This window comes from Canis lupus, chromosome 15 (genome assembly GCF_048164855.1).
Source record: "Canis lupus baileyi chromosome 15, mCanLup2.hap1, whole genome shotgun sequence".
Classification (NCBI taxonomy): domain Eukaryota; kingdom Metazoa; phylum Chordata; class Mammalia; order Carnivora; family Canidae; genus Canis; species Canis lupus.
This window is the reverse complement of record NC_132852.1, coordinates 16,018,058-16,044,500: the sequence shown is the minus strand read 5'-3', so window position 1 is coordinate 16,044,500 and position 26,443 is coordinate 16,018,058. Positions and strand designations below refer to the sequence as shown.

General features: G+C 41.8%; 2 protein-coding genes across 8 annotated transcripts in view; one reads left to right on the top strand and one right to left on the bottom strand.

Annotated features, from left to right (window-relative positions):
* Positions 1 to 3,756, top strand: part of LRP2BP (LRP2 binding protein) — a 29,143-nt gene extending 25,387 nt beyond the window's left edge. Inside the window, exon 10 of one of the 2 annotated variants that reach the window (XM_072775978.1) lies at positions 2,496 to 3,756. The gene's annotated coding sequence lies outside the window, so the exon portion shown is untranslated. Of the gene's footprint in view, positions 1 to 78; positions 1,299 to 2,495 lie in introns of those variants that run through there. The other variant, XM_072775977.1, reaches the window with a different exon arrangement.
* The window catches only part of SNX25 (sorting nexin 25), a 142,307-nt gene continuing 116,598 nt past the window's right edge, over positions 735 to 26,443 (bottom strand). For 4 of the 6 annotated variants that reach the window (XM_072775975.1, XM_072775971.1, XM_072775974.1 and 1 more), the window contains 10 exons: positions 26,075 to 26,239; positions 22,868 to 22,999; positions 20,024 to 20,164; positions 16,883 to 16,996; positions 11,988 to 12,152; positions 9,579 to 9,696; positions 5,883 to 5,949; positions 2,515 to 2,696; positions 1,916 to 2,016; positions 735 to 1,335 (listed from right to left, as the gene is read on the bottom strand). In XM_072775975.1, coding sequence (XP_072632076.1) covers positions 1,255 to 1,335; positions 1,916 to 2,016; positions 2,515 to 2,696; positions 5,883 to 5,949; positions 9,579 to 9,696; positions 11,988 to 12,152; positions 16,883 to 16,996; positions 20,024 to 20,164; positions 22,868 to 22,999; positions 26,075 to 26,239 — 1,266 coding nt within the window. In that variant the 3' untranslated portion in view covers positions 735 to 1,254. Of the gene's footprint in view, positions 1,336 to 1,915; positions 2,017 to 2,514; positions 2,697 to 4,439; positions 4,612 to 5,882; positions 5,950 to 9,578; positions 9,697 to 11,987; positions 12,153 to 16,882; positions 16,997 to 20,023; positions 20,165 to 22,867; positions 23,000 to 26,074; positions 26,240 to 26,443 lie in introns of those variants that run through there. The other 2 variants (XR_012007486.1, XR_012007487.1) reach the window with 2 other exon arrangements.

Sequence of the window (26,443 nt, the reverse complement as noted above, 5' to 3'; positions counted from 1 at the left end):
AAAGGATCAAAGAGCTGTGATGAAAAGAATCTCAAAGATAAAATTTGGTTCACTAATTTTTAATCATTTATCTTTCAGAACTTACATTTCATATCAAGAACTTGGCAGGTAGGACCTAGCAATGCCATAATCAATACCACTTTAGTATAGAAACAGTATTGTTCTTTCATGGAATTCAGACTGAATTTTTGCCTATTAATCATTTTGCTTTCAATGCTCCCAGGTAGGGGGGCAGTTCTAGAAGGAAAAGTGTTTTATTATCACTGCATAATAGTGGTGAAAACTGATTAAATGACTTGTTCATGGCCCTGCTATTAATAACAAAACACCTTACCCTGGATTTCACCTAACGTCCTGACAAGTCCGCAAGACTTGATGATAAATCATGTCCCCTACGTCCCTGAAGTAAATTCCCACCTCGGATTCCCTGTCTCCCCCACTGCTGCCCATTCTTCAAAGTTCGGCTCCTATCTCTCTCTCCCTAACACATCATTTCAAGCACAAATTTGGCTCTTCTCATTCACCCTAAAAATCCTATTTTTCACATATTCATTCTGTGTCTGGAGAAAGGCAGCCAACTTTGTATTTCATTGCAGAAGTACTTACTTATGTGCATGGTGCTTTCTACAAAAAAAAAAAAAAAAAACGGTATTTGATAAATATTGGAACTGCTCAAAGTGTTTCAACCTCATTTTTTGAGATATAAGTACCTTAAACATCATAGAGCTCAGTGATTCATTTTTTTGTATTTTATTGCTTCAAATGCTTCAAACTATGGGAAATCTTTGGTAAAAATAAAGACAATAAAATTTTCACAATAACTTTCCACAAAGCATTGCACAACAATGTTCTTCAATACACATGAAATAATACAGGAATGTTCGGAGTCCTCAGTGAGGAGAGTTAACTGTACAATAGTCATAGTTCTTCATTTTAAAACAAAACTGTCTTCATAAGTATTTAAAATATTTCCTAGGTTCTTATCACATATTAACATTTGTATTTCAATCAGTGTGTTGAACTTTATTTATATTATTATTAAAATAAAAACAATAAGAGAAATGGGTTTTTCTGTTGCCTATGACAGCATTAAGCTCTGCCCCACCCCAACTCTGCTCACTTCACACAAAACTAGAGGGAGGTAACTAACATACAAATCAATATGGTTCTCAATCAAGCCCTCTGTGGAAAAGAGGAAAATATTTCATGTCTATTGTTACACAGACATTTCTCTGGTGGTTTATTTGTGCAGTCTCAAACTTGACCAGTTTTCAGTTGATCTAAATGACTTCTCAGCTCAGGACACAACTCAATTAGCAGCAGTTCCATCAGCACCTGAACCAAGAGAGAAGAAAAAAAGTAAAAAAGGGGTGTTTTGTGTTCTTTTTTTTTCCCCTCTAAGGCTTGACTCAAAGTATTGATGTCTATGAGAAAAGTCTAATTTTAGGTCTGAGTTGATTCTCCGTAAGTCATTCTCGAATGATTAGAACTAATATAAACTCCATTTAGTATCAGATTGATTTGTTTCAGGGTCTCCCTGCCATCATCACACCATTGACAATATTTAGTATTGCTAATTATAACCAGATGACTGGGAAAGAGACTGCTTTCCTGAAATAAGAAAATTAAGCAGTCATGCAAAACTGTTATATGCATCAAGGCAGGAGGGACACCTGGTCTGAGAGCACGAGAAAGCCATACACACTAGAGGCACTCTTTTTCTTTTTCTTTTTCTTTTACCAAACTGAACAACTGAACAGTCAGACAGATAAAAGTGAATCAAAGTAAATAAATGGATTCAGAACGAATAACAAGAATAATTAAATATATGAAGGGTTAAAATCACCCCTGTATGTGAACAGAAATGTAAAATTGAATTGACAATAGATCCTCTGGTTGGCTTTAAATTACTCACGTATAATAGATGCTTATTGGCTCTTGTTTCTTGCAGCGCATTGAATATTTTTATTATACCGTGACGGGCATTTTGCTGTCCAACAAGGCTCTGAAGCGTATCTGAAAAATTAAGTTTACATTCTATGCTGTTACTGATAAAGTGCACAATCCGTTCATATTCAGTGAAGGAGACAGTACATGATGCATACGCAACAAAGAAAGGCGGTGGGGCGTAAGGCACAAGAACAAGCAGTTCTTTCAAATGTGTAAACAGAAAATAAGTTTAGAATTTTTCAGAAGGCATTTATACAAACTACAAACTTAATACACAGCTACCCAACCAAAAATTAACCTCTCTAAACAGTATACGTTAGCAGGACTTTAAGGCACAAAATTTATTATCTGTCCTAATACATTTTTTTAATTAAAAGAGAGCATTATAACCACTACTGTTCTTATTAAGATTCTCAGTATAATTTCTTAGCAAAGGACATGCTTTAAAAGAAACGAAAAAGTGTGATCATTCTTCTTGCTGTAATAAAGTTTCCTGAGAGAGGTAAGTGGGGTTAACATTCCCTTTTTATCCGTGTGCTTTTCAGGACCAGAAGCCAGCCTCACCTGGAATGTTTTCAAGAAGCTTCTGCTGTGCCCTCTGTTTTGTTTCCTGACTTCGTTCTTTGCTTCTGATTGTGGTCGGTGGTGCCAATTTCCCATTTGGCCAAAAAGCATCCCGGAAAACATTGATGTAGTAAACCAACATTTGCTCACTGAAAATCCAGCTCACTGTGTCCCGGATTTGTCTTTAAAAAAAAAAACAAAGAAAACAAAAAAACAAAAACAGAGAAAACTTCTTGGATGAGGTTTTTAAGAATTGTTTATTCTCAAAAGGCATTTATCAACGGGTGGGTTAAGATACAGGCCTGATCTAAATGTCTGATGAATAAACTAGGAATTGGATTTTTAAACTCTGGCTCCGAAAGATATTTTTTATTTTGGTGGTGCTGGGTGACCATCCATCCATTCCTGGAGCTCACATTTCCGCTGGTACTGACCTCTCCATATGTCTGCCAGGCAGCACCCTGCAATCTGTAAAGACAAGAACCTCGAGGAGACCCACATGTGTGAAGCTTACAGCTACTCTGTGCACAGTATGTGATACACTGACTTCTCCATGAAGTGATGTAGACGGAAAACATAAATGCGCTTTTGCACTGTTAAAAGCAGTCTGGAAAGCTCCCCTGAGCTCCCGAAGTCTTAGGGGGACGACTCTGGCTCTTTCACTAGCTGTCTCTTGGGGTTGCTGTGGCAAGCACGCTGGGCAGGGTGCTGTGACCCAGGCTGAAGCATCTCATGTGCTCACTAGGCAAGAGGAAAGAAAGATGCTACCTGCCATCCTCGAGTAGAGGCCTTGGGAAAGATACGCTGCTATCTAGAGTGTTCTGCGTTTCCCTGGGAATGAAAGTTGGGCAGACATTTGACTTGCACAGGTTACAAATAAATGGCTTTCCTCTGGTCGTCCAGCTCTTCCACATAACCCTATCTCATTAGGCAGCGGTAACAGCCCACCCCATTCCAGGATGCCCACAGTTCGAAGAGCCCAAGAGCAGTTGTGAGATTGGGAGGGGAAAGGGGGGTAAAAATCATCTTGACGGTGCCAGAAAGACCTGAAATTTCAAACTCGATTCATGAATAATAGTAAGTCAAAAAGCCCTTCAAGAATTTGATTTTCCAACCATGTAAAGGGACAATAGAAGATTTTCAGAAACTATCTGAAATAGAGGTTTCAAGCCTGAGTACTTTGCCCAGGAATCAATTACAACTGATGTCTAAACTATCATGGGTCAAAAATATGTTAATTCTGTTTGTAACTACATGTCTCCCAGGATACTTCCCTATACTGCTTAGAACTGAGCAGTTCGGGGGCCCCTGGGTGGCTCAGTGGGTTAAGTGTCTGCCTTCGGCTCAGGTCATGATCTCAGGGTCCTGGAATCGAGCCTCATGTCAGGCTCCCTGCTTAGCACAGAGTCTCCTCTCCCTCTGCTCTTCCCTCTGCTCATGCTCTCGCTCTCTCACTCTAATGAATAAATGAAAATCTTAAAAAGAAAAAAAAAAAACCGGGCAAATTCATATCTAGACCAAATAATTTTATTAATTTAATGGGACTTCTGCTTTAAGAGAGAACTACCAACCTGCCTACCTAAAAAAATCTACATGTAACTGCAGACACCTTGTTTTTTCTGTAGTCTTGTTTTGAGTTACTCACTGGAACCACATGAAGAAATTAAGTAAGAAAATTTCAATTTGCAATTTAAAATCAGGTAAGTGACTCTTACCAAAGGCCATAGCCTAGGATTTTTCTATCAATTTAAATCTGACTCTCATTTAGCCAAAACCATAGGAAGCTTCTGAATCAATTCTGGTATGTGAAATTATAGCTGGTACAAGGCAAGAGGCACATATTGTACTGCTGCTTAATTTTCTGATGTGTCATCTCTGCTAAAGGCAAAAATAGCAAAGGGCCAGGTGCTCCATCATTTGTCTACCTGATAAGAAGCCCATTGAAATGAACAGCCTGAAAACCCTCTACATGATGCTTCTCCTCCAAGCCCCACAAAAATAACTGCCAAATGTATTCGTGGCTCACAAACCACAGCTGCTCATCTTTTAAGTGAGAGCCAGTATCGCAGGTAGGAGCAAGAAAGTATGCATGATTTGCTGAAATGGAAAAAGAAAATAAATTAGCAAGTCTGGAGTACTGAGAAATATAGGGCCATTGTAGAATTCTTTTTATCTAAGGCCTGTCTACATAATAGTTAAGGGATTTGCATTAGACTGAAATGGTAAGTTATGCAGGCCATGTTTCTGATTAAAACAAAAGCCTAGGACACTAAGTCAATGACATAAGCCACTAATATCATTCTTTAAAAATCTCAGAAATCGAAGGAAACTTTTCCTTATGACTACAAGGAAAATATATTCTATTTGTGAAAGAAGAAGACAACCTGTTCTCCACTATGTTTCCTTACATATTTATGATTTACATGATAAACATAAGTACAAGATTACTATGATGGTTTTAACAACTACCATCTGATCACTTGGGACTATCTGATCATTTCATCTGGAAACGTATTTTGCTCTACAAAAAAAGTGATTTCTTCCCCTTGTCTTTTAGCAAGTGACTCAACATTTTTATTGTGCAGGAAGTCACAATGTTGATCTCTTGAAGAGTTCCAGATATAGAACTGGAGTTAAACTCTTATGTATCTGGATAATGGATATAGCTTAGGATATACACATGGCTTCCAACAGTGTTACAGGCTACACACCTATATCTCAATGGGTGGATATTAACTAGTAAGAGCAATGACCATTTTAATGTTTATCCCAACTGGGGAAAAAAAAACAAACATCATTTGCTTTTCCCTCCAAATAAATACCTGCCATGTGATGCTCATCCTACTTTCATTTTGATTTAGAGTCTAAGCCTTAAACATAAAAACGCTATACCCAAGATATTCAAACTGGACATCATGATCCAAAGAGAACTTTACAGAACTTTTCAATTTTCACCTTTGTTTTTCAGATTTATGCTTTTAAGTAATCTCTATACACCCAACATGGGGCTCGAACTCACAACCCCGAGATCAAGAGTCTCACGTTCCACCAATGGAGCAGCCAGCTGCCCCCACAGAACAGCATTTTCTGACCCTTGCAGCCAGAACGCTGAAGCTAACTTAAGCTTTGATCATTTAGCTCACCGTGCATTCTGTGAAAGAAATTCTTTCAGAAACCTGTCTTCCTATCCAGTCTTAGAATCACAGCAGAAAAAAAAAAAAGAAAAAGAATCACCGCAGAAACAAAAATGAGAAAATACAGTATCTTCAGCTAGAGAGATCACTGGCTACTACACCACAAGTATAGGAAATGGACTTTTAGGGCGAAGAGTAAGGCATGAATTCAAATACTAATTTCAAGCAACTTACTTGTTGATAGTTCTTCCAAAAGTGACCTGAACAAGAGCAATTAATGTTCTTCTCACCCATTTAAACACTAAAATAGAAATCAGAGGAAAGGAATTAGCAGAGCATATCACAATTATGGCATTTTTACAGCTGCAAAAAGCATAAATCATACCATTTGACTCAAATCTCCGAGTCCTGACACCAAGTCAAGACTATGTAGAATTTGGGTCTAGGCTAGCAAACTTCTGTCCAAAAATTCTCCCTAAGCTTTCACTTTCTACACAGCAACTGATGAGATAAAGCCTCATTTTTATAGCTTTTCAATGCCTGAACAGCAGCTGAGCTAGCAAGTAGAAATAAGACTTCATTTTACACGTCCCCAGGCTACTTACATGTCTGTTTTCTGCTAACAGACAGTGCAATGCCTATTTTAGATTTCTCTCTGGCTTGTCGAACCCAATTTTCTCACACACTGCTCTGAATGAGAAACATCTGTAGTCAAATATTGACAAATATTTTGAAATATTAATGAATTGGTGGGTTGATCTTCCCATTTGGATAGTAGTTTGTAGATCACTGCATATTTTTATATATTTTATGCCTCTGGGAGAAAGGTGACCTGCAAAGAGCCAGGACCCTGAGTGAGATGAGGATCAGGTGCCCTTCTAGGCTGTCTCACAGAGCAGCTGGGCACGGACAAGGTGCCCTGAGCCTCACCTCCTCATCTGTTCAAGGACAAGAGTAATGTGTGATTTTCTGCTTTAAGGATCTTGTTGATATTTTATGTGAGTGTCGTGAAAGGTTCTACAGATCTAAATTTTTATTACTAACATGGAGACACATTTTTATAGGTACAGGACATGAATATAAGCCAAAAGAAGGCAAAGGAATACTATGAGGATATCTTAGGTCTACAAATTGGAATCTAAACCAAATTTTCCATCTGGATAAATTCACATCCCTTCGTTGAAATATTTAGCTACTCACACATAAGCAAATGAGAAATTCGGACTTGGGTGTAAGAGTTCAGGGCTCCTGCCCCAGTAGGGAATCCTAAAAGGACTAAACTCACAAGCACCTCTGTACAAGGGAGAGCACCCAGGCGAAATCAACAGTTAACACGGACTTGGCACTGGACTTTAAAACATTCTAAAGTCATCTCTGACTTTTTAGATGGATCTAAGTGTGTCCATTTAAAGTAGCGTCATTCATCTTTCAAGTGAGAGACAAGTCCTGGAATCAGAATTCTGCTTCCAAAGTGCCTTTAATTTTTTATGGACCTCAGAGCACGCTGAGAGCATGCAGACTTGTTCGTTAAGCTGGGATTTAGGCCGGGAGGAGCGTGCCTGCCAGGGATGATAGCTTCACCCTGGCTTTCTAGGGCAGGCGAGAGGCAGCTCACATGCAGAGGGTCTGAGGACAGGGGCAGGTCTCAGAAGAATGCCTGATGGACAAGTGACAGGTATAAAATTTTTAAAGACTATCTTACGCCCTTTTGTACACTGAATAGAGCAGGAGCCAAAAAAAATAAATGTCTTTGGTGCAAATTCTCTCCCGTCACGGATCTGGGCCTTTACCACTTTCCTCCTAGCCCGTCCCGGCTGCCCGTCCCCACGCCACACAGGAAACAGTCCTGGTATTCCTTCAAGGACTCATTTGTTCAGAGACAGAGCAGCTGCAGCGACACTAGGATTTTGCTGATGGCAAGTATATCTCATCTCATTATAAGTGATGTTCTATTTATTCCCCTCTGAAATGTCACTAGCAAAACCAAATTTGCTTCCAAGAGCAGGCATATGATGGAGGATAACCACGCTGCAAAGACAAGACTTTGAGCCCGGCTCCCGTCCACCGCGTCTCCCCATCTCTCTGCATCGCTAAGACTGCACCTGTGCCCAAAGGCGAATGTGGTGCTTCCTCATTCCTATCAACTCTGTGGGAAACAGGGAGGCCTCAGGGTTCAATGGGCCAGGTTTCACCCAAAGTCAGGGTGGAGAGCTAGCTGTTTCTGCCTACAGTGAACCAAGTGAAACGTCCATAAACATCTGAGAGTGTCTAAAATATGGAACAGGGATGTTTTTTTCATTTGGATGGTAGTCTATCATGGACAGCTCTTAATCTACCTATCCCCCATTTCTAAAGCTCAGCTTACTTCTATCTTTTCGTTAATGAAATTATGCTAAAATGAACATCCTTACGTATCAATCTCTGACTGTAGTTTAGAAGTGAGTCCACTGCTTAACGTGAATTGCATTTTTGGAAGCCCTGTGTTGTAAATTCACTGGAGGAAGCATCTACGTCTCCTGTACCTCTGTTTCTCCTACAGAGTGATATCTAAAGCATATGCTTCCGAAGTGTTGGCTGACTGTTTTAGCTTTGGCTTATTCATGACCAAAATAATTAATTCTGGCACTTAAAACTCCCAGCCCACCTTCCTCACCCCATGGAAAAAGATGCTAATCTGAGCACACACAGCATAGGACAGTCCCAGGGCAACATATTCCTGGTTGGTGGCATGACTGTGCCTTGCTAACCCTTACTCCTCTCATGTGTGTCCTTTCCTAGGCCGTCAGGGGTGCCTTTAGGCACCTGTCCTGTATCTAGCCAGCCTGGGGCTCCAGGTACATGGAGTACACTGGCCTCCTGGTTTAGAGTGTTGGGGGGCTGTGGAACGTGTGTGTGGGCAGAGGCTCCTATTCAGGACTCGAGACTTGGCCAAGCAGCACACTCTGACCTCTTACCCAAGTACCATTTTGGGGGAGAAGCACCTGTGTGGATCTTAACAAGAGTATTTTTTATAAAGATTTTATTCATTTATTCATGACAGACACAGAGAGAGAGGGGGACAGAGACACAGGCAGAGGGAGAAGCAGGCTCCATGCCGGGAGCCCGACGTGGGACTCGATCCCGGGTCTCCAGGATCATACCCGAGGCTGCAGGTGGTGGTAAACCACTGGGCCATCAGGGCTGCCCTTAACAAGAGTATTTTAATCCCCTTCATGCTCTTGTTTCTTCTAAGGACATCCCCCTCAAGTACTACTAGGGAAACACTTCTCGACCTTGGTGCTAACTCTTGCACAGGCCAGCTCTGCTGCGGGTGGCTCACTTGCGCAGATAGGAAGCTGAGCAGCATCCCTGGCCCTTACCCACAAGGTGCCAGTAGCACCACTCCCCCAAGCTGTAACAACCAAACATGTTTCCAGGTATCACCAAAGGTCCCCTGAGGGACAAAATCCCCTCACCCTTCCAGGCATAACCACTCCTCTATGGGAACAAAGGTAGCTGAAGGGCAGGGTTGAGGCATGCCTGCGTCCCTGGCCAGAGTACGCTGCACCCTAACAGCACCAGAGCCTCACCTTGAGCATCACGGCTCCTTCCTTGGCTATGCAGAATTATTTTTTGTATACATTTTGATGATAAAGCAATGAGGCTATGCTAAATCACACAAAGGAAATTCAAAGATGAATTTGTTCATCTGTATTCAGAGGAACATGGTCTAGGGTAGCTCGGACCCCAAATTCCACAAGGACAGAGATGATCACGTCTTCAGGTTGTGGCCTCAGATTCTACTGTGGTAGCTGGTTGGCTCTTAAATGTACCTGCTGACGAGTGGATGGATATAAATACACATCTGACTTGGGAATAAAGGGATATTAAGAGTGGGTGTGTGGAACCACTTAACAGCAACTACCATTAAATAATAACAAAGAAGCTTACTTCCTCGAAGCTCAAAGATCTCCCCAATCAACATGAAACACGGTTCAGCCAAGGCGTCTTTCCTCCCATCCACATCATCACCATAATCCGACAGGTCACTGTCCTCCTCTGCCTCCTCCTGCAGGTACAGGAAGGTCAAAGGAAACAGATCACTTACGCAAGAAAGTCGGTAGAGTCCTCAAGGGTAAATTCCAAACTGTGTGCTCACATTTCAACCTTAAAAACTCTTTCGACTTTCCCACATGCAGAAATCTGTGCATTCTCTACAGCAGGGCAAAATGTGTATCTAACCTCAGGGGAAAGCTTGATGTTAAAACCTTATTCAAGGTTTAAAGTAAGTTTTAAAAACCTCTATCATTGTATTAATAAGGAGTGAATTAGTAGGTAACAGAATAGTGTTCTAGCCACTGAATTTTAAAAGACCTTTAAATTTTTTTAAAAAGATTTATCTATGGACAGTGTGCATAAGTGTGTGGGGAGAGGGGCAGGGGGGAGAGGGGTAAAGGGAGAGAGAGAGCGAGAGAATCCTCAAGCAGACTCCCCACTGAACACAGCGCCCAACACAGGGCTCGACCTCAGGAACCTGAGATCATGACCTGACCTGAAATCAAGAGTCGGACACTTAACCAACTAAGCCACCCAGGTGCCTGATTTTAAATTCACTATTTTTTTAGGGACTCCTGGGTGGCTCAGTGGTTGAGCGTCTGCCTTTGGCTCAGGTCGTGATCCCAGGGTCCTGGGATCGAGTCCCACATCAGGCTCCCTATGGGGAGCCTGCTTCTCCCTCTGCCTACGTCTCTGTTTCTTGTGAATTAATAAAGTCTTTAAAAATAAATAAATAAATTCACTGTTTTTTAAACACATGTATATTTCAAAGTAATGTCATTATGTTAAAGCTCTGACCCAAGCTCTGATTCTGTATTTCAGCTCCTCTCATTTCCTGATCTGCATATCAGCAAGTTTCAATCCAAAACTCATTCTATGCCAAGGACCAGGCTCATGTCACGGAGGAGCAAACAGAAGGAAGGCCAAGCAGGTTCCTTCTGATGTTGGCAGAGAGGCAACAGCTGAAGCTGGGGCCCAAGCAGAGGGCTAATGACAGCACTGTGGGGACGATGAGCAGTGAGAGGGCGGAGAAGTCACAGAGAGCTGGGAAGTCACCTCACAGCAACATCGGATGCTGCGACAGGTGGACGGAGGGTAAACGGGAGAGGAAGCCACTGGACGTGGCCCCCGCACTCACCTTCAGACACCAATCTCATAGACTGATTGAGCCACATGTAAACTCCCAGAGGCTCAGGAATAAATGGAGAGGTCATGTGGGCAAGCTAAGCGGGTGTGGCCAGACCCTGCAAATACGGCTGCCAAAGGGCCCAGGCGGGAGAGATGCTGGTGAGGGAAGCAGGTTTGCACACAGAGACCCGAGCATGGTGCAGATGCGCTCTGCGCTGTGCACAGATTTCTCCTGGCTCAGAAGGCAGGGAAGCAGCACATTATTTTCCATCATCAGCTTCTTCTGTCCAAATTCATTAAACCAATCCTGCTGAAGAGGCAGTGGCCTTTAGCAACCAGCACCAAGGAGGCAATGAATGTCTCTATAAAGAGACGCCAATTTCCAGGATGGTCTTGTGCAATTTGCTGAAGAGCCACAAGAAGGGGCTTCAATGGCCCAAACTTGAGTGAGGAGCTTACTCTGCAGGGAAGCCTGAGGTCCAGAACACAGAATCGCCAAATGTCTGCAGTCTCTCCCTCTACTTGCTTCTCTACCTATGTATGTCACTCCAAACTCATCTTGCTTCAGAATATCCCATCAGCCCACTCCAGAAGCCTTCCTTTCCAGTCCAACGACCCCCTGACTGTCCCTCTATCCCGACCTTCAATACGACCTCCAGCTGCCTCTCATGGTGACCCCACCTCTGGACTGCTGGCCTAAGGCTTTTACAGGGGCTCCCCTACAACCTCCCAGCCACATTTCACTTACCAGCCTTGTTATTGCTCTTCTCTGTATCTTAACTCTTGCAAGTAGCTTGTAAGGGAGCACAAGCGGGTGTCCCCAAAACATAACAGCGACTGTAACTGACAATGAATGTATTTGCCTTTTCCCTCATTAATAGCATGCTTTCAACAAATATTCGGTACTTCAAAAAACCTTCAAAAAGACATTCCCCTAAATCTGCTGCAAAAATGGCACAACCTTTCAACAGCTCACCTCTTTTTTTAAGATTTTATTTTATTTGAGAGAGCAAGAGATAGCGAGAGATAGGGCACCTAAGCAATGGAGAGAGGGAGAAGCAGAGTCCCCACTGAGCTGGGAGCCTGACATGGGACTCGATCCCAAAACCCTAGGATCATGAGAACTAAAGGCAGACAATTAACCGATTGAGCCACCCAGGCATCCCGACAGCTCACCTCTTGATGGGAGAAGAAGTCGCGAGGAAGTCTTTCCAAAAATGAGGATAATGAAAAAGTGGGTTTTTTCCCCTGCACATCAATCACCTTGAGGTAGTCAGGAGAAGGGCTCAAAAAGGCATAAAGTGCTTCACTCTGACACAGTCTTTCATCTGAAAGCAGATTCTGCGGAGGAAAGAGGGTCCATTACTCTTACGGAGGAATAGATGCGTGCTGCTGGAAACCACCACCAATAAAGGCAAGCAAGGTGCAAATGACTGTAATGGGGGTTTATTTTCATAATGCCGAACCCCAAACCTTTTCCCTCTGCCCCTGAAACAGAACACATCAGACTAATTCCAATGATCTTAATTGCAAGCAACCCTCTCCAGGTTAGCTGGAGCACCCTTATCATCCTGCCTGCAGGAGATGCCATGTGGACAACAGGACTCACTGCGGTTTGCACTGCTCAGTGCAACAAACAACTCCCGCTTTGCACACAGCTCGCAGACCCAGGGACCACTGGGGTGTTGGAGCAGTTTATATCTTTGACACTGTTTACATATTTGACAAGGATCCCACTCGACCACCCTCCCATGGCTGTGTTCAGACTTTGTACATCAGCTGAAAAAGAGCACTGTGAGCTGTCACATGGCACTGTCTGCTAGGCAGGACTTTTCTCACTGTGCTGCCATCTTCCAAGCAGTCCTTGTTTACATAATTACATAACTGCTTTTATTAGCCCTTGAACTAGAAACTTCCTAAAGTTCTTTATGTGCTTGTCCGGCCTTTGGAGATAGGAAAGAACATAAATTAAGTTTATGTACAAGCAAGTGCTACTGACAGGACAGGGAGATTAACAATGTGACCATAGGAATGTCTAAATGTCTAGTATTAAAAGAGTCAGGGTTTAATGTGAGTTCACTCCTATGTGGAACTTAAGAAACAAAACAAACAAGCAATGGGATAAAAAGAGAGCGGCAAACCAAAAAACTGCCTCTTAACTCTAGACAGCTGGTGGCTCCCAGAGGGGAGGGGTGGGGGGATGGATGTAGGTGAATAGGGATGAAGGGGTGCACCTGCTGTGATGAGCGCTGGGCGTTGTATGGGAGTGTTGAGTCATTACACTGTACACCAGAAACCAATAGGACAGTGCACGTTAGCTACTGGAATTTAAATAAAAACTTGAAGAAAAAAGAAAGATACAGGGTTTAGGAATAACAAGACCAGTGGGAAATAGTGCCCCATTTACGACATAATCCCCTTGGGAGAGAGGGACACTGGAGCACACAGCACCTCTGATGTCAGAGCCTGGGGTGGCAGGAGAGGTTAAGACCTAATCTTGGAGGACTTGGTCCAGGACAGTCATATTACATTTGTTCGGGCGAAGGTTGAAATCCAATCAACTCTGTGACCTTCCCTGCTATAGGCGCGCACCTGTGAGAACATCCCACTCTCCCCTCACTGGGGACAGGGGAGGGGGAAGACCAACATTCCCTGAGTGTTAGCTTCCTTTGTCCTGTGGAAGGCTGGTCTGGAAATGGGCGAGCTCTGCCTCAGATGGAGCGAAGGTTACGGGGCAAGAGGAGCTGGTGTCACTACTGCCTTCCCTGGCCCCAGAGCCCAATAAATAGGCCTTTATTCCTTTTGAGGAGTATGAAGGGTTCATACAGATGGATTAGAAGGCATGAGATATTCTCTAACTTGATTACCTTTAGCTAATCTATACTCCAGCACTATTTCATAAAATAGTACGAAATGATCACAAGGATAAGTCTCAAACTTAATACAATCAACATAAATAAAGAAATCATTAAGGGTGATAAGACTTTGGCCTAAATTGTATTCTATTATGAAGGAAAATAATTTAAGTACATAGGAAAACTTAAGAAATTCTCACCGATGTTGGTGGGGCAAGGTGTAATTGGTCTAATCCTTTTCAAGCTCTCCGGGGATGGCAAGCCATTCCCAACTCGTTTCCCCCCAAACACTTACAAGATGTTATTCCATTCTAGTGAAGATCTCAGATGACCACTGAGTGGGTGATGGGGAAAGGGGTAAGGCGTTCCAGGCCAAGTGCACAGCACACGCATACCCAGCAGCAGGGCAGGGCGCCACTGGAGGGGAGTGCACGTCTGTGAGTAGGACAGGGGAAGGTGGCAGCAGGAATGAAGACAGACCTAGCGGTGGTATGGCCAGGAATGACGAGCTAGATTATTAAATATCTGTGCAATGAGTATGCTTCACCAGGGAACCATTTTTCATAAATAGACATGCAAGTAAACATACACTCAGTGGAATTCCTTTTCCTGGAAGGTCCTGTGCACCCAATAAAAGACTAAGTAAACATTCTGCACCTTACTTTTCCTGTTTGTGGCTGGTGGGATAATACTTTGAAACTACAGTCTGCTGTAGGACCTAAATCTATTCGATGGTTAGGACTTTATTAACAGTCTCTGAGGAAATGAAAAATAGTCCAAAACATTACTTTCTGACTTAAAATCCTCTTGATTAAAAGACAGAAGGTCCCTAGAAACCAGTTTCATCTGGCTTAGCTCGCCTTGCTATGGTCCCCACGACCTAACAGCAGGGCCTCAGAGTGCAGTTTCTGTTGACACAGCAGCAGAACTCGCTAACCCACTTCCATCACCAACAATCCAATAAGGGCACGTGTGCGCCCCCCCACCCCTGCACCCCCGAAAGGGCAGGCACAGAGCGTGGGGTCTGCGGCACACCAGGGAAGGCCAAACAAACGGAGGCCCTCCCAACAGCAGAGGCTGGAAGGCAACAAGAGAGTCAACTGGAGCGTTCCCAAGCTACACACTTGAAGCTTAAAAAGCTTGGATTTTGAATAACACACGTCTGTTTCACACACAAGATCTTCAGTTCATCCGAATGACTTAATCAGGTACTGTGTTGGAGTGGGTTTATTTCCTAGACATTCTGAATCGGCATCAAAATGGGAGTATTTCAGTTTCAAATGCTCTTGTAAGAGCACTTAAACACTGATGATTCTCCAAACCAGTTCTGCCATAATTAAACTCACAGAGTTTTTGTAAGGTGTAAATTATTTTATTTCCTCAGGGAAATTTACATTATATTACATTAAACATTATATACACACACATTTACATTTTATGATATCATAAAATAAAAGCTTCCCTCAGGAAATAAAATAATTTGCACCTTAGAAAAACTTTAGGATACATATATACCTACAAATATGTATATCTATATATTTATATATAAATAATATATTGTTTATATTAATATTCATATTATATTTATTTAAATAAATCATATATAAATATATAATGTATATAAGATATTTATAAAAGTATATATATATAAAAAGAGAGACAGAGGAAGATAGGAATACATGGAAAAAAAGAAACTTATGCTTTCAAAGCAACTCTGACCGAAGCATACCTACTTTAACAAAGATCCACACTTCTGATTGGACAACTATGTTTTAATAAAGCCTTTACTAAGAATTTGGCAACAGCCATTATTTAGAATCCCAAGCCTTCTAGCTACTACTACATAGGCAGAAAGTGTCTCATGAGGCCAAGTTCCATGCCTCCAAAAACCATAAGGGCTTTGGGGTCTGTGGTCTGAGTAACTTAACTAGACTCCGAATACAGAGGGCCCCACTAAGGAAAAATAAATAGTGGTTGCTATGAAGGATAATACACCTTTGGCCTTATTATCTAAAATGGACTGAAGGCAAACAATAAAGCATTTAGAGGAAATTAGGAGAATAATCTTTAGGGCCTCAGAGCAGGCAAAGATTTCTCATCAAGCACGAAGGCATAACCATAAAAGATAAAATTGATATGTTGGGCTAAATTAAAACTGAGAACATCTGTTCACGAAAAGAAATCATGAGAGTGAAAAGGCCATCCACAGAAAGGGAGAAGATATTTGCCCCAGAAGTGGTCTGACGAGAGACTCCCATCCGGATCACACGCAGAACTCCCACAAAGCACTGTGGAAGAGACAGGCAACGGAACGGAGGTGCAGACTCAACCTGAGCAAACATTTCACAAAGAGAAACATCCATGTGGCCAACGCAACCCAGACTGGTGCCCTACTTCCTAAGCCATCAGGGAAGGACCAGCAAGCACACAGACCCACCAGGATGACTAAGAAACCGGCAGGAAAGAGGTGGAGGTGAGCATGGGGAGCAATCGGAACCCTTCCACGCTGTGGTGACAGTGAAAAACCAGCTACAACCACTTGGACCAACTAAGAAACCCAGACCTGTAAGTATCACACAGCATATATTCACCAAAAGACAAATGCTGGAAGCTTCTAGCAGCCTGCCCCTGATGGCCTCACCTGGAAACTGTCCAGACGCTTGTCAACAATGGGATGAATGGACTGTAGTGTATCCGCACAGTGACAAACCTACACAGTAGTGAAGACAAATCATCTACAACCAGAACAAGCTCTATGGACGGATCCCCTGAACGCAGCTGCTGAGTGAAGGCCGTCAGGCACAAAGGCGTCCACACTGCATGATTCCATTTATATGAAGTTCAAACACAAGTCCGTCTGTGTGGCTAGTTGTCAGGATCGTGACCGCCCCTGGGCTAGGGGCAATGATGGGAAGGTGGCAGGACGGTACTGATGATACTGTTTCCTGGCCTGGGTGCTAGTTACAGGGTGTGCTCAGGGGAAAAGGATAAAGCTGCACACAAGATAGCTGTACTGTACGTATTTCATATTTTTTATACTTTACATTTTGTGTGTGTGTGGGGTATATTTAATTATAAACAAACCACAACGATATTGTGAGGACCTGGTATGACGTATGAGAATGGGAAGTGAACAAGCAAGCTCTTAGGATGACGACAGTTTAACCCCAAATAACTAAATTTTCCTCTCATATCCAAAACTTTTCAATTGCTTACCTGTAAAAATTTATTTAATTGATTCTTTGATTTTTCCATAAACTTGTGATCTATAGATTTGAAAGGCAGCTTGCTAAGAGAAGGCAACTGGACTTTTTTTAAAGAAGGGAAACACTGTGGAAGAAAACATTAAATATTAACATCTTGAATCACATTTTCATGTTTTTAAAAAAAAGTTTACAATTATAATCAAAATAAACCAAGTACCTTCCTCCTGCACTTTTTTTTTTTTTTTGAGGTTTAAGACCTTGAAAACTTGCCTGTTCTAATCAGGCTCAAGGGATCGAGAGGAACAGGACATGTGATGAGAAAAGCTACAGCTTGTCCCTAGGCCCATGACTGTCTGGGCTGGGCAATCCCGAGGCCAGGCTCACACGTGGATCCATGTGATCCCCATGAAGCACCACGCTCTCGGCGTGACACCTGGCTCCCAGGAAGAAGGTCTTCCTACTGTACTTTGTTTACAATGTCTCCATGAGAAGTGATCCAAGTTGACAAAAGGAAACAACGGAAAGAAAGAGTCACTTGGCTTGTCGCGCTATTACTGCCTTTCAGTGGCAAACTGCACGGTGGAAGTACATTAATCATAATAAGATATGTTAATAATAAGAGCCACCTTGTGAATTGAGTCCTACATTCTCCAGACATCGTGCTAGGAGCACGGCACGTGTAACGACAGCTCCAAGAGTTGGCAACGATCATCATTCCTATTTCACATATGAGACAATTAAAGGTCAGGATTAAAACCCAGATCCATCTGACCACAAAGTCTGTGTTCTTTATGCTGATTTATGCAGACTTGCCGGTCTGCTCCTCAGACACCAAGGGGGCAGCAGGTTCCAAATGTTCCAGACTTTGCCTCCATTTCCAAACACTGGCCCTTTATGAAGGCACTAGGGCTGTATGAATACATTTAATAAAATCAACTGGCATTGAAAAGTCAGTGAGCACAGACTTTGCCTGACACGGTTTCTACTGCCCTTGTCATCATCTATGCACAGAAGGGTCACAGTAGTGCCCCATGGGGTTGGCCATGGCAAGAGAAGGCATGGGACCCGTCACAACAAGGGCATGCAAGTGCTTTGGGTGCTGGAAAAGGAAAAAACTAGCCCTTCCCACACAGCCCACTAAAGAACCAGGAGTACAATGGCATGTGCCCAAGGATAAGTCAGGGCTCAAATTTGGGGTATAATTTTCAAGAAATGAAACAGGCAGTGAGAGTCAGAAGGGAAGATTAAAATTCACCAGGGACCTGAAAAGGTGCTTCCCGTCCCAGCTGTCAACATGAAGGGTTCACACACAAAAATGAAGTCACATGATAGTAAATTCTAAGGGTAAGAAAAGAACCCCAGTGATCAGCTACAGATAAGGAAAATGAGACGACGAGACAAAAGGAAAGACCTGGAATTTTATAAGGTTTTTTCCCTCTAAGGCATCAGGCTACTTGTTTTGGATTTTCAAAGACCATTTTCCACATTTTATTTTCAAAATCTCCTCTAAATTCCCTTTTCTTCTTCCTTCTGTTTTGATGAGCAACTGGACGGATACTGAACTTTGGCTTCACAATGATTTGTCACGGGGCAAAGGACACACTTTTCTGCAGGGTCAGTTTTACTCACACATTTTTGGGAAAATGTAGTCTTCTTATTAAGATAGGTATTTTGCTTTCCACACTACCAGGGTGACCACAGTCCATCTGAGAGGTTAACTAGTAGGACACTCAGTTTTGGCCACCATCCTTTTAAAAGCACTTGAAGAAGTTATTAGCATTCATAAGTTAGTGATTAAAAGGTTTTTTTAAATTATTATTAAAAGGTTTTTTAAAAAAAATCCCCTTAGGAGAAAATGTTAAAGGAAATAGACATATTTCATTTGCAGAACAGCAGTCTGATAGGTGACCACAGGATTATACCAGTGTCCGTTCATTCTGAGCCAGAGAATAAACAGAAACAAAAGTAGAAGTGACCAGAGCTTTTCACAGTTGCTGGGGAAGAGGGCTGTCATCTCCAGTAGGAGGAGAGTTAGAGAAGACGCTATTCGGGAGAAAGATGGAAGAATAAAAAGATGGAATGGAAAATAAGATGACCTGGATTCCAATCCTGGTTGGGCCACTATGAACACATCCTGTGATAAATCAATCAAACTCTCTGGGGCCAGTTCCTCTCATCTTAAAACAACTGACCTAGATTAGAAGCTGACATTTTTAACTAAAACTCACAGAGGAAATGCATGCTATGTTGCAGTCCGCTCATGCATATATGCATTTCCACATATAGAACATAACCCACATATAAAACTAAGAAGTTCTATGAAACAATGAATGCTTTGAATACGTTTATTCCCTTAATTCTCACCAATTCTGTGAGAGAGACTTAGGTGCCATCAATATTTGTATTTTATTGATGAAGGAGAGAGAGAAAGAGATGCAGTGACAAGACCCAGGTCATACAGCTTCTAAATAGCACAGCTAGGATCCCAACTCAAGCAGTCTGGCTCCTGAGTCTGTACTTTCAACCACACTTTATGACTGCCTTTATCTTTGTGCTGAAATCCAACCTACTCAGTGTTCTTTCCATCGCTGCCATCATTAATTGATTTCGCTTCCCACTAAAGTGTCACAACTGGCAGCTTCAAAAATCAGTGGCCCTAGGGCAGCCCCGGTGGCCCAGCAGTTTAGCACTGCCTTCAGCCCAGGGCATGATCCTGGAGACCAGGGATAGAGCCCCACATTGGGCTCCCTGCCTGGAGCCTGCTTCTCCCTCTGCCTGTATCTCTGCCCCTCTCTCTCTCTCTCTCTCTCTCTCTCTCTCTCTCATAATAAATAAGTAAGATCTTAAAAACAAAAACAAAAACAAAAACAAAAAAACAAAAATCAGTGGCCCTAGATGATCCCTAGCTCTCTTTCAGCTCTGGAGTTTTATGAGGCTCGACAGAGATCAGACAATTCTTCATCCTGAAGGATTTACACTAAATGGTTTAGTCTATGAGTTAATTTCCAAATGTCAAGCTGAAAATGCCATTTTGCCAGTATCCACAGCAAAGGAGAAAGGTCAATCAGTTTCCTTATATGTAAAAATTGAAATGAGCTCTTAATCATCTTCGTGCTTAGTAACTACACCTTGTGTTTATGAGTATTCGTACCTCACTAAGTTTCCTGTGTAAATTTTGGAACTCGCTAAGCCTTCTGGGGACGGTCCAGTTCTTAGTTTCAACTCCTCCAACTTCTTGTAAGCTTACCATGACGAAGTAACAGGGCATTTGCTCACCGTTCTCTTCTGTAACCTTGGAAAAAACAAAAACAACAACAAAAAGCATGGTGAGCATGTGTGGTAGGCAAGATTTTTAAGTATCCCCCAAGATTTCCTACTCCCTAGTGTACATGTCCTGCATAATCCCTGGGACGGTGAATATGATGGAATCTATTCCCACAATTAGGTTACTTTTTTTTAAATTTTTATTTATTTACAATAGTCACACACAGAGAGAGAGAGAGAGAGAGAGAGAGAGAGAGAGAGGCAGAGGGAGAAGCAGGCTCCATGCACCGGGAGCCCGATGTGGGATTCGATCCCGGGTCTCCAGGATCGCGCCCTGGGCCAAAGGCAGGCGCCAAACCACTGGCGCCACCCAGGGATCCCAGGTTATGTTTTTTGACGGCTGACCTTAACACAGTGGGATTCCACGGGTAAGGCTTGACCCAATCACACAAGCCCGTTAAGAGCAGAGACTCTAAGGGCTGGCAGCAGCTAGTAGCAAGAGGAGAGGAAGTCACCAAGGCCCAAAGTGCGAGAAAGATTCCACACGTGGTGCTAGCGTGAAGGAGAGGGGCGCGTGGAAGGATGCCGCAGTGCTTCCACCAACAGCAAAAGAGAACAGAGATGGTTCTAGAAACACATGGAACTGAATTCTTCCGACAACCTGGATGAGCCTAGAAGTGGATTTTTCCCCAGTCTCCGGACAGGAACTCAGTCTGGCCAGTATGTTGACTTCAGTCTAATGATACAATGAGTAGAGGACACAGGCATGCAGTGCTGGATTTTCAACCTACAGAACTGTGAGCTAATAAGTGGGTATGTTTTAAGCCATGAAATTTGTGGTAACTGGTTACACATCAAAAGAAAACTAATATAGCCGACTTAACATCACGTGTTTTTCTTTGAAGAAACAAATTAACAGCAAGCAAACAGATGTAAGATATGCCAAAACCTGTCTCAGAAAAGGATAAAGCCTTCTCCAGTTTAATTTCTGGAGTCAACAAACTATGATTTAAGGGGAAAGGAGAGAAAATGAGTGGGAAATATCAGAGGGGAAGACAGAACACAAGAGACTCCTAACTCTGAGAAACGAACTAAGGGTAGTGGAAGGGGAGGTGGGTGGGGGGGTTGGGGTGACTCGGCGACGGGCACTGAGGGGGGGCACTTGATGGGACGAGCACTGGGTGTTATGCTATAATGTTGGCAAATTGAACTTCAATAATAAACTATACAAAAAACCCCAAACCATGATTTCAATTTTCATGAAATTTTATATTGAAACACTTTTTTTTTCCTCTACCTTATAATTCCTTAAGACATACACATATACACACAGTATCACAATTCAGGAGAGACCATTATTATACACAAACAGATTAAGAGAAGAAGCAAAAAGAAAATACATGCATATATGAATTTAAGCTTGAACTAGCATCATAAATCGAATTAAACACAAAGAGTAAGAAAGGCAAAGGAGATACACAAGACTCCCGGAGTATGCACAGAGCCCTGTGAGGTAGGACCATTGTCCCACTGTGAGGATGCAGGAGGTGAGGGCATGCACAGGGTCCCTGGGTTATCCTAGGATCACACATCTAGTAAGGGAGTCAGCCAGGATCAGAACTCAGGAGAATCTGGCATGATGCAGACACCTCTTCTACACATTCCCCTGTGGGATTGCCTTGTGAACCCTGGTAGTCGGGAGACTCCTCCATGTCCATGTCCACGATCTTTTCTGTGACCAAGGTGTCACAACAAACTCTGGCAGCTTACCTTAATAGCAGTGCTAACAAGTACTAGAGCCATGGTGAAGCACTTGGTTCAGCACTCACGTAATATGGATGCTTTCATGGGAGCTCTTGGAGAATGTGCTTTGTCTGCTATCTAACCTAGAGGTGAACTTATTACGACTGTGAATTCCAAGTAATTGGAATTTCCCATGCCACAGTAAGAGTGTGAACGTGAGCACAGGGTGTTATATACAACGGATGAATTATTGAAAACTATATCTGAAACTAATGATTTACTATATGTTGGGCAATTAAATTAAAAAAAAATAGTATGACATTAACTCTATGTTACTCGTGATCTTGTCATTCGTGTGGACCTGACCTTCATCTCCAGATTTCCACAGGACGCAGAGTAGGGCAAGTTGTAATGAAGAAGTTGTAAACATTAACAACGTAAATGCCCATATACATCTCTCCTTGAAAATAAATTATTTTTACAGACAAAAGAGATCTAGTATATTCTGAAAACTGTTACCCATCTCCCTCAAAGAATAGCAAAATATTTTCTAATTCAAAGGAAAAAATATTCATTATTAAAGATCTTAGAGCAACTGAAATTTGTAAATGAAGTCAGGAGAATGGAGCAATCAGAAACACTTAAATTTTTAATTTTTCACCACCAAATTTCAAGTAGTGCCTTCCATTTTATTTTAGCCCTCAATGGAAAAATAAAATGGCAATTCAGAGGCATTAACTGTCTCTCTGTGGAAGTTGCTTACAATTCCAGTGAATAAGGACAACCTGAAGTGGAGTGAGATCACATCTACCCCAAGTCCACAGTCATGGATGAGACAGTGAAAACAGTGGAGAAGGAAAGAGAATAAATGTAGTCTATGAGAACAAACATAGGTGTCCTACCCTCAACCGTAATTCTCTGGGACAGAATCTTCTCTTATAAAGTCATACTCTTAAAATAAATGGGGAGGAAAAGCAGTCAGACCTACCTCTCCACTGGTGATGGAGGCTTTCCACATTCCAAGGTTCTCACACCACCAATCTGTTCTTGCCATGTGTAGCTGTAGGTCTGTACGTTCTTTCTCTATTAGAATTATTTCCTCCTTCAACTTGAAAACAATCTGCCAAAGGAAAAACATCCTGAGAATTATAAAACCACTTAAAATGCTAGACAATTCAGCAAAGTAGCAGGATATAAAATCAACAGGCAAAAATCAGCTGCATTTCTATACACTAACAATGGACAATCCAAAAAGGAAATTAAGAAAACAATTCCATTTACAATAGCCTAAAAATAATAAAATACTTAGAAATTAAATAAGGAAGTGAAAAACTTCTATAGTGAAAACTACAAAACACTGATGAAAGAAATTAAAGAAGAAATATGGGTATGGAATGATCTCCAAATGTTCATGGATTATAAGACAAACATTGCTAAGATGTCAGTACTACACAAAGCAACATACTGATTGAACACAATCTCTAAAAAATCCAGTGTGTTTTTGCAAAAATAGAAAAATCCATTGTAAAATATATATGGCCTCTCAAGGGAGACAGAATAGCCAAAAACTATCTTGAAAAAGAACAAAGTTGGAGGACTCACACTTCTTGATGTCAATACTTACTACAAAGCTACACTAATCAAATGTATGGTACTGGGATAAAGACAGACATGTAGACCAATGGAACAGAATTGACAGCCAAGAAATAAACCTTTGCATATATGGTCAAAGGGTTTTTTCATAGGGGTGCCATCACCATACAATGGGAAAAGTACGATCTCTTCAACAAATAATGCTGAGAAAACTGGATATCCACATGCAAAATAATGAAGCTGGACCCTTACCTAACATCCTAGACAACAATTCAACTCAAACTGGATAAAAAACCCAAACGTAAGAGCTAAAACTATAAATTCTTAGAAGAAAACAGCGGAAAAGTTTCTTGGCTATGACACCAAAGGCACAGACAGCAAAATATAGAAAAATTGGACTTCATAAAAATTTAAAACTTTTGTGCAAAGAATACTATCAACACAGTAAAAAGGCAACCCACAGGATAGGAGAAAATATTTGCAAATCATGTATCTGATAGGGTATTAACATCCAGAATATATAGAGAACTCTTAAAACTTAAAAACCAAACAGTCTGATTCAAAAATGGGCAAAGGACTTGAATAGCATTTCTCCAAAAAATATATATAAATGGCCAAAAAGCGCATGAAAAGATACTCAACATAACTAATCACTAGTGAAATGCAAATCAAAACCACAATGAGATACCATGATACACCCATTAGGATGGTTACTATCAAAAAAGTGAAAAACAACAATTACTGGTGAAAACATACAGAAATTAGAAACTGTATGCACTATTGGTGAGAAGGTTTCGAGTGGTGCCACCATTACAGAAAATAGTATGGAGATTTCTCTACGAATGTTTTTTTAAAGATTTTAAAAATTTATTTATTCATGAGAGACTCAGAGAGAGACGCAGAGACATAGGCAGAGGGAGAAGCAGGCTCCCCGTAGGGAGCCCAATGTGGGACTCCCTCCCAGGAACCCAGGATCACGACCTGAGCCAAAGGCAAGAGGCTCAACCACTGAGCCACCACCAGGCGCCCTCTTCTAAGAATTAAAAACAGAATTACCATATGACCCAGCAATTCACTTCTGGGTACATATTCAAAAGAGCTGAAAGCAACATCTTGAAAAGCTATTTGCACCCTCATGTTTGAGGCAGCATTATTCACAATACTTAAAGGGTGGAAGCAAACCAAATTTCCACTGACGAGTGAATGGATGAACACAATGCTGTATATACATACAATGGAAAATTACTCAGCCTTAAAAAGGAAGGAAATTTTGACACACGGTATACGAATGAACCTTGAAGACATTATGCTAAGTGAAAAAAGCCAGTCACAAACAATGAATACTGTATGACTCCACTCATGATGTATTTCAGAGGAGTTAAAGCCATAAGAGAAAGAAAGTAGAATGGTGGTTCCTAGGGGGCTGGGGAGGGAGGAATGGGAAATACTACTTCCTGGGTACAGGGTGGTTTCAGTTTTGCCATATGAAAGGAGTTCTATAGATGGATGGTAGTGACGTCTGCATAACAGAGTGAATATACAGACACTGAACTCTACACCTACAATGGTTAACTTTTATGTTATGTATATTTTGCCACAGTTTTTTTTAAAAAATAAGTAATTTTATTTAAAAAAAAAAGCTATGCTCATCATTCCCTTGGATCTCTTTCATGAGAAAACCCATAAGGATATGTAATTCTGTGGTTTGAGGGCAGAAGCTTTGCCCCAAAACTCTCCTGAACATGCAGGCTACAAGGACTCTTTCCTTGCTCAAAAAGCCTACAGGAAGCCCTCCCGGCCTAAACCGTGCCCTGCATTTCATCATCAGCCAGGGCTGTAAACTATCTGCTTCATTTCCACGTGAGCAGGCTTTGGTTTGACCACAGCATGTTTGCTCCCTAAAGGCACGTCAGGCTCTGTGTATCACTGATTCCCCACAGTGACCGGCACAGCATCATACATTTACTCATAACTTATGTTGCTGAACACACACTCAGAAATTACCAGACGAGCTCAGTTTGGCAGACTGAAGAGCATCAGCTGTGCCAATATTAGAGACATTCCCTGTTGGACTCTGAAGAGGCATAACCACAAAGCAAAAAGCCACACCACTGCTTGGGTTTGCAAAATGCCAGTTAGGGAGATGCTGTTTACATTTTTAAACTTTCCAATTCTGTTGGCTTTTAGCCAATTTATTTCTTGCGTAATTCTGTGAGGTTCTCTAAACTGTGATTCGCAGTATTTGAAAGAAAAATAAAATTAAAAAGATTGTCCTCGCAGAGTTAATTTACTTCCAGAAATGAGTCTGGCAAAAAAAAAAAAAAAAGAAATGCTTTGCCCTTTTCTGCAAAAGGCCTGCAGGGAGCCAGGTGAGAAGACACAGAACCACTCACCGCTGATGACTGGGGGAAAACCCCAGATGGAAGATTAATGACAAGTGTTTTTCTCATTCCGTACTAGAAGCAAAAAAAAGTAACAATGGAACTCACAGCTTAAAATTCTTTTTAGGGAAATCGTGATGCTTTGCAACATAAACTGAAAACTATTTCATCAAATCAGAAAAATGGAAACTTTCAAAGACAACCTTGAAAGCAAGAGTTACCTTCTTGTCAGGTTTTGGTGCATTTTGAATAGAATTTAGAGCTTGCCTTTTATATTCAAGTTTCTCATTTAGTTCTCGTAGTTTGTTTACAGCAAAGCTGGCTTGTTCATTAATCCGACTGGTACCTTCCTCTACAGCTTCCTCGCCAGTCTCGCTCGCCGGGCCCTGGGGGACAAAGTCACATGAATCACACTATCTTCTAACGTTGGACTGTTCAGCGATCATTGCCTAGCGTGTAGGTTCTCTATCATTACACCACACTGTGCCCCAAGTACTGGATTCCACTAAGGAAAGGCTCTATGGCAGAAAGCACTGCTTTTCCTCAGCAAAGTAACAAACCAAAGTTATTTGGAACCAAAGTAACTGGTG